We start from the raw sequence: 13,343 nt of genomic DNA, 5'->3' as shown, positions 1-13,343 counted from the left end.
ATTTCATCACCTCAAAAAGAACCCCTGTAGCCTTTAGCTATTACTTTCCCATCTCCCCATTCCCTCCCTCCTTGTTCCCTAGCCCTAAACAACCACTAATCTACTTTCTATGTAGATTTACTTATTCTGGATTTTCATATAAATGGAATCACATATGGTCTTTTGTGACTGGCTTCTTTCACTTAGCATAATTAATGTCTTTACGATTTATCCATGTTGTAGCATGTATCATGCCATTCCTTTTTTATGGGCAAATAATATTCCATTGTACGGATATATTATTTATCCATTTGACAGTCAATAGACATTTTGGTTGTTTTCACTTTTTGGCTAGTAAAAATAATGCTGCTATAAACTTCATGTATATGAGGTTTTATGTGGACATGTGTCTTCATTTCTCTTGTGTGTGTATCTAAGAAAGGAATTGCTGGGTCATATGATAACCAACATTTTAGTGAAATGCCAACAGATTTCCAAAGCAGCTGCATCACTTTCTAATCCCACTAGCAGTGGTTGAGGGTTCTGATTTCTTCACGATCTTGCCAATACCTTGTTATCTGACTTTCTTCTGATTCTAGTCATTCTAGTTGGGTATGAAATTATCTCCTTGTGGTTTTCATTTACATTTCCCTGGTGGCTGATGATATTGAGCATTCTTTCATGTGCTTATTGGCCATCTGTATATCTTCTTGAAGAAATGTCTATTTGGATCCATTGCCCATTTTTAAATTGGGTTGTGTTTTATTATTTAGTTCTAAGAGTTCTTTATGTATTTTAAATGCAAGTCCCCTATCAGATATATGATTTGTAGATATATTCTTCCATTCTGTGGGTCGTTTTCATTTTCATGTTTGTGTCCTTGAGGTACTAAAGCGTTTTTGTTTGTTTTTTTTTTCCCAAGTACTGAGCCATCCTGGGTGGTTCAGTGGTTGAATGTCTGCCTTTGGCTCAGGGCGTGATCCAGGATTCCCGGGATGTGCTTTAAATGCTCTGCTTTAGCTGAGGAAATTCGGCCCAATATTTATAATCCTACAACATCAGTACAATAAAAAATTGTACACAGGAATTCAGGTTAAGAAAATAGCTTCAAGGAATAACCTGAGGGAAAAGGACTACTAAAATATAATGAGTACAGCCCTACTTATACCCTTCCACAAAAATTACCAAAGCAAGGCTTAATTCATTGCTTATATAATTGAATTAAAGTAAGCCATATTTTTTGTTAGTTACGTATTGACCTTGGAAGAGAAATGAGCCTTTCACAGAGTCACAGTAGAATATTAGAGCCCAGAGCAGCTCCATACTCCTACTCACATTTGGGTAAAAAAAGACAATCTTTTGAACAAGAAAGGGCCATCCATTTTTGTATAAAGTTTAGCAAAAATTAAATATGGAGGTTTGGAAAAACATTCTAGCTTTGTCTCATCAACAAAGTATGATTTCAGTCTGAAAATGGATTCCCTTTAATTTATACAATCTAAAATTCTATTTTCTTAAAAGTTTTATTGAGAATTCTACATTTTCAAGCAGTATTGTCAAACATCAAAATTTTGCTATCAAAGAATGATATTTTTGTGCCTTGTATTGTTTTTTATTTTCAATTGGAATTAAGAAATAAACTACTGCTTATCCTAACTTGAAATTTGATAGGTAATATGGCTAAAAAACAGGATTTGGAAAGTTTACGTTAAAGGAAGTATATTTAAATTATTTTGGTCAACTGTTAGTAATTTGAGTTAAGTCACTTAACTTGTGCAGACTCCAATTTTTATAAGTGTAAAATAGTGGCTTGGCCACAAATTTATATCTGTGAGGTCTTTCCTAAATTGAATCTTCTTCACTAACTGAAGCTAATAATTCCACTTACATTGAGAATCAGAAGACCATCTCTCTTTGTTGGTTTAAAAAGAATTGTTTCAAAGGAGAATCACACATTAATCAAGTGACACATGACTATTCTTTGAACTAGTATTTTCCAGAATCCTTCATGAAAATACTAATATGCCACTGTTCATATATTTTGCCTCATTCCTCTACTTTTCCTCAGTTTTTATCAGTGAGTTCGTAACTTGATCTCATTAAGGTAGGATAGGTAATTTTTGAATATGTTAAATGCTACAGAATGAATGTGTTGTGGAAAATACTAGTTTAGGGTACCACTTAGTAAAAGGACATTCATGGGTATTTTCTAAATGTTTCTTAATATTTTCGCCATTGGATACAAAAGTTAATTCTTATACAAATTTAGACCAGAAGAATCCAATTTTGTGTTCTTATCTGGTGTATATACTTCTGGTTCTATGTCTGAGGTCACTTGCAAGTTTTCATGACTAATTTTAAAAATTTGGGGTTAATATTCAGTTTGATTACTGAAATTACAAGACGTAAGTTTCAAATTGCATTTAGGATTATTGATGGAATTAGCCTCCTTAGGGGAGTGATAATTTGCAATTCTTTGATGGGGATGGACTTATTATAGATCCTTTTGAAGATAATCACTATGGAGAAGTTACTGCTATGGTGAAACTGAATGCCAATGAACTCACAAGGACCAATGGAGGGAGGTGGGGCATCGCATCATTCATTCAAAACATTTAAAATACCAAAAATTTGGTTGATCATAGTGGTACGTACAAATTTAAAGCATCTGCTTGGTGGAGTGAGGAATGAAGTGTGAGGATGTTTTTCTTGCTCTGTGCAAATGTAGAGAGAGATAAGTAGCAGAAAGAGCTGAGCTGGTCAGGAGGCCTGGATTCCAGTCCCACCACTTTAATTTACTAGTCCTATATTTTGTCATTTGTAAGACAGGGATAATAATAACTGACCTGCAAGTTGTATAACTGAAGAAAGCACTTTGAAAGTATAAAATTATCACTTTAAAATTATAAAGTATTATAATTGTGGGCAATGAAAATTTAGGTTATGCCACTGAAAAAAATATGCTGTTCTATTTTTCCCTTTTTGGTGCACTTTTCTAGGTGAATGTGCCTCTTAGGAGCAATTGTCTGGGAGTGACTGGATTAAGCTTGGGCTGCACAGGCAGATTGTGCTCCCTGAAGGCCGTGCTCCCTGAAAGACTCAGAGCAGCTCAGCCAGCATGTCCAGAGTATGAAGCATGAAGTACATTTATTCTGCAAAAATGATAAGTAAATATAAGATAAAAAATTTCAAGGATTCCATTTTTAATAAATGCAACAATAAAATCAATGAAAACTAAAATCATTTTCAGAGTAACACATGCCACTGTTTTTCACAGATTTCACAGCCCTTTGTAAAAGACATTTACATGTTGACTTGCATTGTTCAGACATTTTAAGTATACAGAGCAATTTTTTTTTAAGCGGTGAAGCCAAGAATAAAAAAATAAAATGAATGACAGAAATTGGAACAAATATACCATGCAAAAAAGACATTTAAATTCTTGAATTTGAATTGAAAATGAAAAAATGGTAAGGTGCCACATTATTCAACAGTCCTGCTTGAGTCCTGAGAAAAGATGGACCTCTGATAGTCTTGAGTTGTCAGCAGTCACCTTTCAGTCTTACGATGATGGCCATGGGGCTTATCAAAATTTCAAAGGGTTCTGAAAATCATATAAAATCATACTGTCTTTGTATAAAAATGTACCAAGTGTTTATGTTATATAATAGGTTTATAATAGAAAATGGCTAGGATTTTTAGGATTTATCTTTTATTTTTTCTGCATTGTGCTTGTAATATTGCCTCAACTTAATTCCCTAGAGCTCGCAAAGGCAAGACACTTATTTTAAATACAGTATATCGGTCATGAATTTGTATCTGGGGGGGAAAAAACCCTTCTATTTTATATAATCTTCCTGGGATTCAATGCCATAATGTTTTTCTTCCTAAAATGTGTTTAAAAATCACCATTTGGGGAAGGAAGAAAATCTCTGTTCTGAATTTGTTTTAAATAGTACACCTTTTAATGATAACATTTGACGTATATTTTTAAATTTTTCTTCACTTCCACTCCTTTCCTTCTTCCCTTCATTGTTATATTTACTTGGAGATTTATTTATTGCCCTGTAGTAGCAAGTGACTGGCTAATGGATTCATTAGTTGACTAATTCATTTAACTTGTCTTTTGTGTGGGGGAGTAAAGGTAAGGACAAAAATGTAATTGATTTATTTTGGTTGTAGCTGCCAAAGTGCAACAGGACAGCAATATCCTGCAAGGCCAGGAGATGGTGGTGTTGTCCATAAAAGTAGATCAGTTAGCTGTTCTTCGGAGTTCAAATTGTTTTAAAGCCCTCTGTATTTTCAAAATCCACACAGGATCTAAACTTTTATTTTTATTTTTATTTTTTTTTATTTTTATTTTTTTTTAGGATCTAAACTTTTAAAATAGCATATTTTGAGTATGTTTTCCCAGTTTTTCAATCAAGATGATTTATGTATCTATCCATCCATATCTATCCATCCTATCTATATCATATAAGGAATTATGCCTTTCTTCTTAGGGCTGTGGCACACAATGCATTTTTACATGGGATTAGAACCTGTAATTGATGTTAAGGGGATGTTTTGTATCTCTTGTAGTAAAGTCATAATAAGGCGACTAAGGAGAAACATTTTTCTTCCCTTTCAATTCCTTGTTTATTTTTTTAAAAATTTTTATTTATTTATGATAGGCACACAGTGAGAGAGAGAGAGAGGCAGAGACACAGGCAGAGGGAGAAGCAGGCTTCATGCACTAGGGGCCCGACGTGGGATTCCATCCCGGGTCTCCAGGATCGCGCCCTGGGCCAAAGGCAGGCGCCAACCCGCTGCACCACCCAGGGATCCCTCCTCACTGGTTTAAAAATATCCTCTTGCTTTTCTCTCTTCTCCCTCCTACTGCTGTATGTACTATAGTACCTTAAGCATTTATAATAGATCATTGTAATTTTTACTGCAAGATGCAATTGTGAAGAGTCTAAGATCTAATATCACACACAAAACTGCCTTAAAAGTCTTATTGGTAGTTACTATAAATTTCTTGGTGGATGCTTTCAACTCTCTCAGGTTCTTACACAGGACTAGCCTCAAAGTGGAAAGTTACCAATTAAGCTCGTTAAGTGATTATTTTATCTAAGAATCGTGTTATGTTGCAGGACTTCATGAATTCAGCGAGGCTCTGGGGAGTACAGTATTTCTTTCATTGTATGGCTAATTGCCCTCATTTCCATGTTGCCACTGTGACATTAATTCCAAATCGTCTGAACATTCTGGGTTAACTGGACTAGAAGGAGTGTGATCATAGGAGACATTATCTTAGCGAGGAGCTGTACAAACGTTACGAAACGAATCCGGAAAGACGCTGAAACGAGGGTCCACAAAGTGTTTACATGTTTATATCCCAGGCCCTGATCTGGGAATTGACCAAAACCCACAAAAGGTCACGGGGTTTACAATGAAGATGTGAGGGCCTGTTCAGTAAACAATACTCCTCAGTGAATTATAACATTTTTTTAAATTTTTATTTATTTATGATAGTCACATCACAGAGAGAGAGAGAGAGAAAGAGAGAGGCAGAGGGAGAAGCAGGCTCCATGCACCGGGAGCCCGACGCGGGACTCGATCCCGGGTCTCCAGGATCGCGCCCTGGGCCGAAGGCAGGCGCCAAACCGCTGCGCCACCCAGGGATCCCGAATTATAGAGTATATTGGTGGCGACAGCTACTCCCAAAAGAGCAGAGGAGGGTCCGGAGGATGACGGGGGGACGAGGCCGGGGGCAGCGCGAAGTCCGTGCACCGGGAGCACCGGCGCGGAGCTCGAGATGCGCAGGACCGCGGAGCCGGGGCCGAGCCGCTCCCAGGCCTTGGTCGGGATCTGCTTCAGCCTGACGTCCAGCTCCTGCTCGGACGCGGCGGGACCCGGCCCCCGGCTCGGCGCGGCGGGCAGCGCGGCGCACGCAGCAGCTCCGGACCGTGCGGACCGGCACCGAGCGCGCAGCTGCCCGGCCGCGGGGCGGGGCGGGGCGGGGCGGGGCGGGGCGGGGCCGGCGGACGCCCTCGCGTCGCTACGGGCTGGCGTGGCGGCGGCGCGCGCGGCCGGGCGGGGCGGGGCGGCTCCGGGGAGGAGGCGGCGGCGGCGCGCCCAGACGAGTCTCCCGAGCCGAGGAGACGGCGGCACCCGGCGCGGCGGCGGTGCGCAGCGCCGACCCGCGGGATGGCTCAGCCGGCGGGCCCGGCGGGCGGCGGGGGGCCCCGGGCGGAGCCGGCGGACGGCGAGGGGCCCCCGGACGCGCTGAGCCTGGAGGACATCCTGCGGCTCTACAACCAGCCCATCAACGAGGAGCAGGCGTGGGCCGTGTGCTACCAGTGCTGCGCCTCCCTGCGCGCCGCGGACGCCGGCCGCCGCCAGCCCCGGGGCCGCCTGCGCTCCGCCGCGCAGATCCGCGTCTGGAGGGACGGCGCCGTGACCCTGGCGTCCGGCGGCGCGGGAGAGCCGCCCCCCTCGGCGGGTAAGGCCACGACCTGCGCCCCCCGGAGCGCCCCGGGCCCCGCCTCCCGCCCCGCGGCCCCCTTTTTCCGGGCTGCCCTTGGGCCTTACCCTCCCACCCCCCCCCGCGAACGCCGCCTCCTAAGGGAGACCCGGAGGAGCGGGCCTGGGGCGGGCGGGGGCAGGGGGTGGTGCTGGCGCCTTGCCATCAGGGCCCCACGTAGGTCGGAGCAGGGCGGGGGGGGGGGGGGAGGACCGCGGCACAAAGAGGGGTGCGAGGGGGTCCGGCCTCCGCCGCCCCCGCCTCCGGTAGGGCCTCGGACCTGCCCAGGGTGCTGGTGATTGTACGGACTGTCAAAGCACAGCTGCTCTTGTCTTGTTTGGGAAATGGGGTGTGCTGGGTCCTTTCCGTGATAAGCAATGTCTACATACTTAGATGCCAGGGCTATTTACTTGGGATGTGATAGGTGCTGAGAAAGGTTCACGTGAGATCTCGTCAAGGGTAGTTAATTCTGCTATCAGGAAAATTACACCTTTCAGAATGAATAATCAGCTAATAGTATTTTTTTTTTTTTTTTACATCATTCCTCCTCCTGGAATAGTAACCCTAACTGCCGTTAGGGAATGGGAGGATGGGATGACTCCTCTGGCTGCTTCAGGCAGAAAGGGGCGGCCTGCGGTGGTGGTGGTGGTGGTGGTGGTGGTGGTGGTGGTGGTGGTGGTGGTGGTGGTGGTGGTGGGACAAAGGCAGGGCATTCTCAGGGGTCAGTCGAGGTCCAAGATATGGCTCCCAGGAGATGTTGGAAGGCATCAAGAGACATAGGCCCCGGCAAACCCAGAGAAAAAGACAAAATCTAAGTTATTTCTATGACTAAAACAGCAACTCTGAAATGTTGACCCCAGTTTCCAAACCAGTAAAATAATCCTGGAGAGACTGATTTTTGTCTAGTTGAGCTTGAATGTCATTTATTGATTGTGAGACCTTATGAGAATTGTCAGTTATATTAAAACAGTACACATGTGAAAACTCTTTACAATTTAAGTGATGTTGAAGTAGTAATCAATAGTGGCCCAGTTCTTTAGAAGTTCTGCCCTAACTGCACTTAGTTCTTGATTTAGGCCATCTAACACTTGAGACTTGTCGTTCAGAGTTCTGAGTAGGCAAACAATTTGTTGGATCTGATGGTTTAAGACTTTTCCTAGTGCTGGGAGAGCCACAAGGGAGAGGACTAGGGCTGTTTCCCCATCTGATATGAGAACCACATGGGGTAGATGAGGTAGTTCTCAGTAAGGGGCTGCTGGGAATGGGAAAAGTAACCATCCCAGCCTGCCCCTAGTACAGAACTTCGAGAATTGTTTAGGAATGGTGTAATAGGCCATATTACAAAGTGCAAAATATGGCCCATCCTTTTGGCAGATGTAATTTCATTAGTTGGGGATGGGAGGTGTAAAGTTGCATTGATTAATAGGCTTATTGCAAGCTCTACATAATACAGTTGCTTAAATTATATGTTTTCTGTGTATGGGAGGGCCTGTATTGTGGAGAAGCAGGTTGAAGCTGAATAGTAAGGCTTTCGTTGAGTGGTAAAATTTCGGTCTGCATGGCCCCCACACCCATCAGACTATGAAAAAAGCAAACTTTGTGGGAGTTAATGCAAAAGAATAAACATAAAACAAATATTAGGCCCTAAATTATGATCACATTCCTTATATAAAACCTTCAGTTACCAATTTTGTTGACTAGATCAGTGGATATCTTTATCGTTTTAATGGATCACAAATGTTCCGTATTAATTAATAGGGCCACCTTGTGGGAGTTAACTGTAATGTTTAAACAACACATGTGAGGAAGCTTCTCACACCAGAAATGGTGTAGCAGTAGTAGACAGTCAATAGTGATGTGGCTCTTGAAAAGTCCCTCTCTGACTTAATTCTTCATTGAGTGTATCCAATGCCTGGGAAGTATTTAGAGTCCTGCTGAGCAAGCGTACTGTTTTGCTTATTTTATATTGCAGTCCTGTCTAAAATCCTGGAAGTCCCGTAGTGAGTTTTGAGGCTCTTTTTACCAAAAGAGCTGTTGTATGCTCGGCTATAGCCTTTGTTTGCAATTGTACCTTAGTAGAGGTGACTTCTAGGATAAATATGACTAAAGAATAAAACCATCAAAAAGCCCTCTTGGTTTGAGGTCTAGCCTGAACAGTATTATAATTACAAAGAATCACTTGCAAGTAGGAGAAGACTGGTCAAGAAATAAGGGCATCCCCAAGTACATCATCCAATCCAATCATAAAGTGGGGTCATCCATCATCTTCATAAGCCAGTAGTTGACCCTATACAGTGGGAGTACGCTCTGGCTTTAAAGGAACAATTTTGTCATCCCAGCCACACAGAATTGGTCAAAATACTAGTGGTATATACAATTGCTGGGGAATTCCATTTTTTTTGTTATTTGAATAATCATACAACCATGAGGTCCTGTTATTATCCCCATAGAATAAAAAGCATAAAGATTGTGTATACTTGAGCTATTGTGTAGAGATAGGAAAGCTATTGCTCTAAAGTTTACTTCAAGTAGTCTAGCTTAGGCAACAATATTCATTTAAAGATGATCAGAGCTATAATTTAACATCTGCAAAGATGTGTAATTGAAACATAGTTCCTCTCTATAACCTTCATTTCTTAATCAGAGGTAGCCAAATCAGGACTGACCTGTCTGCAAAACAAGTCCAGTTTTAACAGACTTGGCCTAATTATTTACATAAGCTCAGCAAGAATAATGATTGATCATATAGATCTTTTAGCATCTGCTTTGCTGGAAAACTTTACATATAAGGATTCTAGATTGAACTTTTAGTAGTCTCTCCAGGCCAGAAGCCAAGGCAAGTACTTGCCATCAGACATGCCTGCAATACCTGTGGGTTTGGGCATATTCCTCTTCATGAGGTTCCCAAAGTATCCTGAGGTTCATGCACCTGCCAGGAAGTGACATTCTTTACTCACCTGGTGAGGCTGCTGGGAACTCCCAAAGCAAGCAAGGTATCAGGCCAGTGTTTCCAAGTGGCTTTATTGCTCCAGGTTTCATGAAGTCAACCTTAGTTCCTTAAAGCTGTTTGGTCATATCCGAGTCTATGCAGGTCTCTCAAATATAACATTCTAGTCAAAGCCTTGGTAAAATAACCGATATTTTTAATGGTGTCCTGTTATAAGAACAGATTCTTCTTGAACTTATGCAGCAAATAACTATGATTGCCATGGAAGAATGCTTACTGAAACACCTTTTGAATTTCAGAGGGTTTAAATAGAAAAGTTAATGCTTTAATTTGTTTACAAATGAATACTTTATCCTATTTCTAATAAATCATATATCTTAAGAGAAAGTTTTTCTTTTTTTTTTTCTTTTTTTTTATGGGGCGGGGTGGGGGGGGGCACCGGAGAGATTCTCCGGCTGCCCCCGTGGCGCCAGCGCCAAGAGAAAGTTTTAACCTGGGAGACCAAACAGAACTAGTAGTGGTGGTTCAAACGTGGAGTCACAAAACTCTAATCATCCTTTTGGTTTATTTAGTCCCTTGTTACTATTCTTGTTCAATTCGAATGCAATTTTAGTTCTGGAAATTATTACTCATTTCAGCTTTGATTTTAAAGAAATCAAAACCTAGATTTGTCCTAAAGATCCTTTATATGAACCTCCTTGAAGATGAAATTTATCTTGCAAAAATAAGAACAATTAAAATGACAACTTAGAAATGGAATCTGGTCAGTTATTTCTGTGACAAATAACTTTTCAATGATCAAAATACCATGTGGTGACCTTATATTTAAACATATTAAAACTTTAGGAATTGCATATCATCTCTTGAATGGTTACAGCATTTACCCACATGTAACCTAAGGCTTATCATTTACTGAACAGTACTTTCAGAGTAATTTACCAAATAAAAGGCCTAATGAGTCAAAAAGACTCCCATTTATAATTTAAATCTTGGGAAGTTTGTTAAAACCTTAGAAAAATTTAAAGCACATCCTAAATAGGATTATGGATGTAGAAGACCTGATAAAGGCAAAACATAGAAACTGGTTTTTCTGGGTTGGCAAAGAGAAAACAACAGTTTTACATTGTCTTATCCAGAGCAGACCAATTCAGGAAAACTTGTATTTTCAAACAGAGAGAAAGCAGACTTTTAACCTCATACCTGTGTACCTTTAAAATCCCTTTCAATCATAGTCTGTCCTGACCACATCTAGAATTCTTTTCCAAAGACTTCCTTTCACAAACCTACAAAGTTCTTTTGCATGCAGATTTTGTCCCAAGCCATTTCTTTTCAACCAACCTGCCTCAGTTAGGACAAAATTACCTTTTTTACCTTTAACAAAATGCAATCCCATTCTTGTATCTTTCTTACATATTTCCAACCTTTCTACATACAGAGTTTTCCTTATCCTCTGTCTTAATTACATTTAGCAGAAATCTTAGTCTCCAGTGAAAACAAAGTAGTAGCCAGTTGTGAACTGTTATACCAAAACTCTTTATATGGCAAATTTATGGATCTATTAAGCACAAAGCATGTTTACCAACAGAGTCAAATATCCTTAGTTTCTCTGCAATAAGTTGTCAAAGGTACAAACCTATGTTTAATAATTAATGCATTAGCGTTATGTCCTATTTGGAAAAGATCTAAATGTCCAGTGAATTCAGTCTCAGTTACCATCCAAGCAAAACTTTAAAGTTGTAGGTTATCAAAAACTTTGAAAGCTATCTTAACAATTACCTATTAAAACTTTGAGACAGAAGATAAACCATTTTAAGTCATCCTTTTGCTAACAAATTGCAACAGGTAACCCAAACCTATTTGACTTTTAGCAAACCTCGACAGAATAATAGTTACACATCTAAAACCAACACACTTTAGGTTTAAATACTGATTGTTTCACCTGGGCCCACTTTTTATTTTTATTTTTTAAAAAATTTTTAGCTTGTGTTGTGATCACAAACTCTATTTTTTTATTTTATTTTTATTTATTTATGATAGTCACAGAGAGAGGGAGAGAGAGAGAGGCAGGCTCCATGCACCGGGAGCCCGACATGGGATTCGATCCCGGGTCTCCAGGATCGCGCCCTGGGCCAAAGGCAGGCGCCAAACTGCTGCGCCACCCGGGGATCCCTGGGTCCACTTTTTAAAAGTCACTTTGCTCCCCCCATTTCTCAATTTTTACCTGACACACTGGAGGGGAAATCTGAAGTGAGTGGTGTATGTAGGCAGCACTCAAGGTGGTGCAGAAACCGGAGCAGAGGGAAGGGAGACAGAAGAAGCAAAGTGCAGCCAGAAGGCTGAGAAAAAGGGATTCCCAGTTCTAAAGCTCATCCACTTGGACAGACAAGCAAATGCCATGTTATTCCACCAATGAGTGGAAGGAGGCAGTCCATGTCAGGCCTCTGAAGACACAGAATTTTCCCTAAACAGAGAATATTCTCAGCAGCTGCTTGGGAACATTCCTTAAAATCCGTCCTGAGGTAAACTAACCACAGTTGGCTCCAATTATAACCATTAACCTGGGAAATGAATGAGGGAGAAGCTCCCCATGTACAGCTAGAGTAGACTGTATCTATTGGGAGGAAGAGAGAGAGTCAGCATCCTCTTTGCTAGGGAGGGCCTGTGTTTCCTTCAGCAACCTGGGTTTATTTGGAGGCCTTTTTAGATTAATTATCCAACATGTCAGGAGGGGTTTACAAGTCAACACGTTCAGGTAAACACATTCTGCTAGAGGCCCTTAGGTGGGGGTCCTGATGTTAGAGCCCTGTTCTCTGCAGAAGATCTAACTGTAGATCCCAGTGAGGCCATGCAGTGCTACAGGAAATCTGTCCTTCCCTAAATTTTGTAATCCAAATTGTTTCCGGTGTTTTAAAGGGCACCCCAAGGGGGAGTCCTTGGAAACTAAAGAGACCATGCCTTGCTGTGAAGGTCACATCTTATTTTACCTTGACTCGAAAAACCTGCTGTTTTAACACATGGAAAATAGAAAAGTTTACAAGGAGAAAGTACTCAATTGTGCAGTACTCAACCTAGAGAAGTCCCCACGGAGGACAGTTCGTTTCTTATCTTTTGATCTTACCCCATACCTGTCATTTGAAGCGTCAGTGGTTCAAATTTTTCCCAGTTTTTCAGATTGCAATCCAGAGGCATTTCTGCTGAGGATGAGTTTTTTTCCCATCTTGAAATCCTGGTAGGAATCTCTTACTCCATACGTGTTAAAGAGAGGTTAACTATGAAGGCATCCAAATATCTCTGTTCTCCTCTAAACCAAGGCGTCCCTTGGTTTGGTTCACCCTCCCAAGTGAAAGAGCGGCCTAACATCTTGGGATGAGGAGGGATCAGGCCAGCGGGAGTAGCCATTCTTACCTGTCGCCTAATCCTACTGCCGCCTCTGGATCTTCTGGTGGGGGGTGGGGGGGACATGACAACGACTATAAAACCTGGTCTAATCATAGAATTTAGCGAGGTTAATAATTTAAACGGTGATGTTCCTTTTAGAAGGCTGAGGAAGTAAGTGGAAACACCAAGGGTCTCTCAGTGGGAGGCATGTGCGGCTTGTGGAGGAGGTCCCCCCGGGGTGTGACCCCCAGGGCCAGCCTCCATCCTTTTACGGGTCTTGGAGACCCCAAGGCCACCAGTGGTAACCGAAGGGGAGGTTCAGAGTGCTGGATTGCCAGTCCTTATGTGTGCCCTCCGGATGAACCTTAGGCTAGCAGGGAATCCTATAAATAACCAATTATTCTTCTGCGCTCTCTTGCATGAACCTTCGTTGTTTGGTTATATAGATTCGCTTGCGTTCCAGCCCCTTGGTGCCTGATCAGCCTGCCGATCATAGCCAATTTCAGTTAAATTTTCCTCACCGCACGCTTG

At 41.8% G+C, this 13,343-nt stretch overlaps 2 protein-coding genes across 7 annotated transcripts in view; both read left to right on the top strand.

Annotated features, from left to right (window-relative positions):
- CEP76 (centrosomal protein 76) overlaps positions 1 to 3,117 on the top strand; it is a 29,470-nt gene extending 26,353 nt beyond the window's left edge. For both annotated transcript variants that reach the window (XM_038543917.1, XM_038543916.1), the window contains exon 13: positions 2,979 to 3,117. In XM_038543917.1, the coding sequence (XP_038399845.1) occupies positions 2,979 to 2,995 (17 nt within the window). In that variant the 3' untranslated portion in view covers positions 2,996 to 3,117. The remainder of the gene's footprint in view (positions 1 to 2,978) is intronic.
- SPIRE1 (spire type actin nucleation factor 1) overlaps positions 3,030 to 13,343 on the top strand; it is a 204,536-nt gene continuing 194,222 nt past the window's right edge. For 3 of the 5 annotated variants that reach the window (XR_005362715.1, XM_038543914.1, XM_038543913.1), the window contains exon 1: positions 3,030 to 3,146. Coding sequence is in view for 4 of the 5 variants with exons in the window: in XM_038543914.1 (XP_038399842.1) it covers positions 3,116 to 3,146 (31 nt within the window). In the remaining variant the exon portion in view is untranslated. Of the gene's footprint in view, positions 3,147 to 6,171; positions 6,467 to 13,343 lie in introns of those variants that run through there. The other 2 variants (XM_038543912.1, XM_038543911.1) reach the window with 1 other exon arrangement.

Source organism: Canis lupus, chromosome 7, assembly GCF_011100685.1.
Source record: "Canis lupus familiaris isolate Mischka breed German Shepherd chromosome 7, alternate assembly UU_Cfam_GSD_1.0, whole genome shotgun sequence".
NCBI lineage: Eukaryota > Metazoa > Chordata > Mammalia > Carnivora > Canidae > Canis > Canis lupus.
The sequence above is the reverse complement of the archived record's forward strand: the minus strand, read 5'-3'. Positions and strand labels throughout refer to the sequence as shown.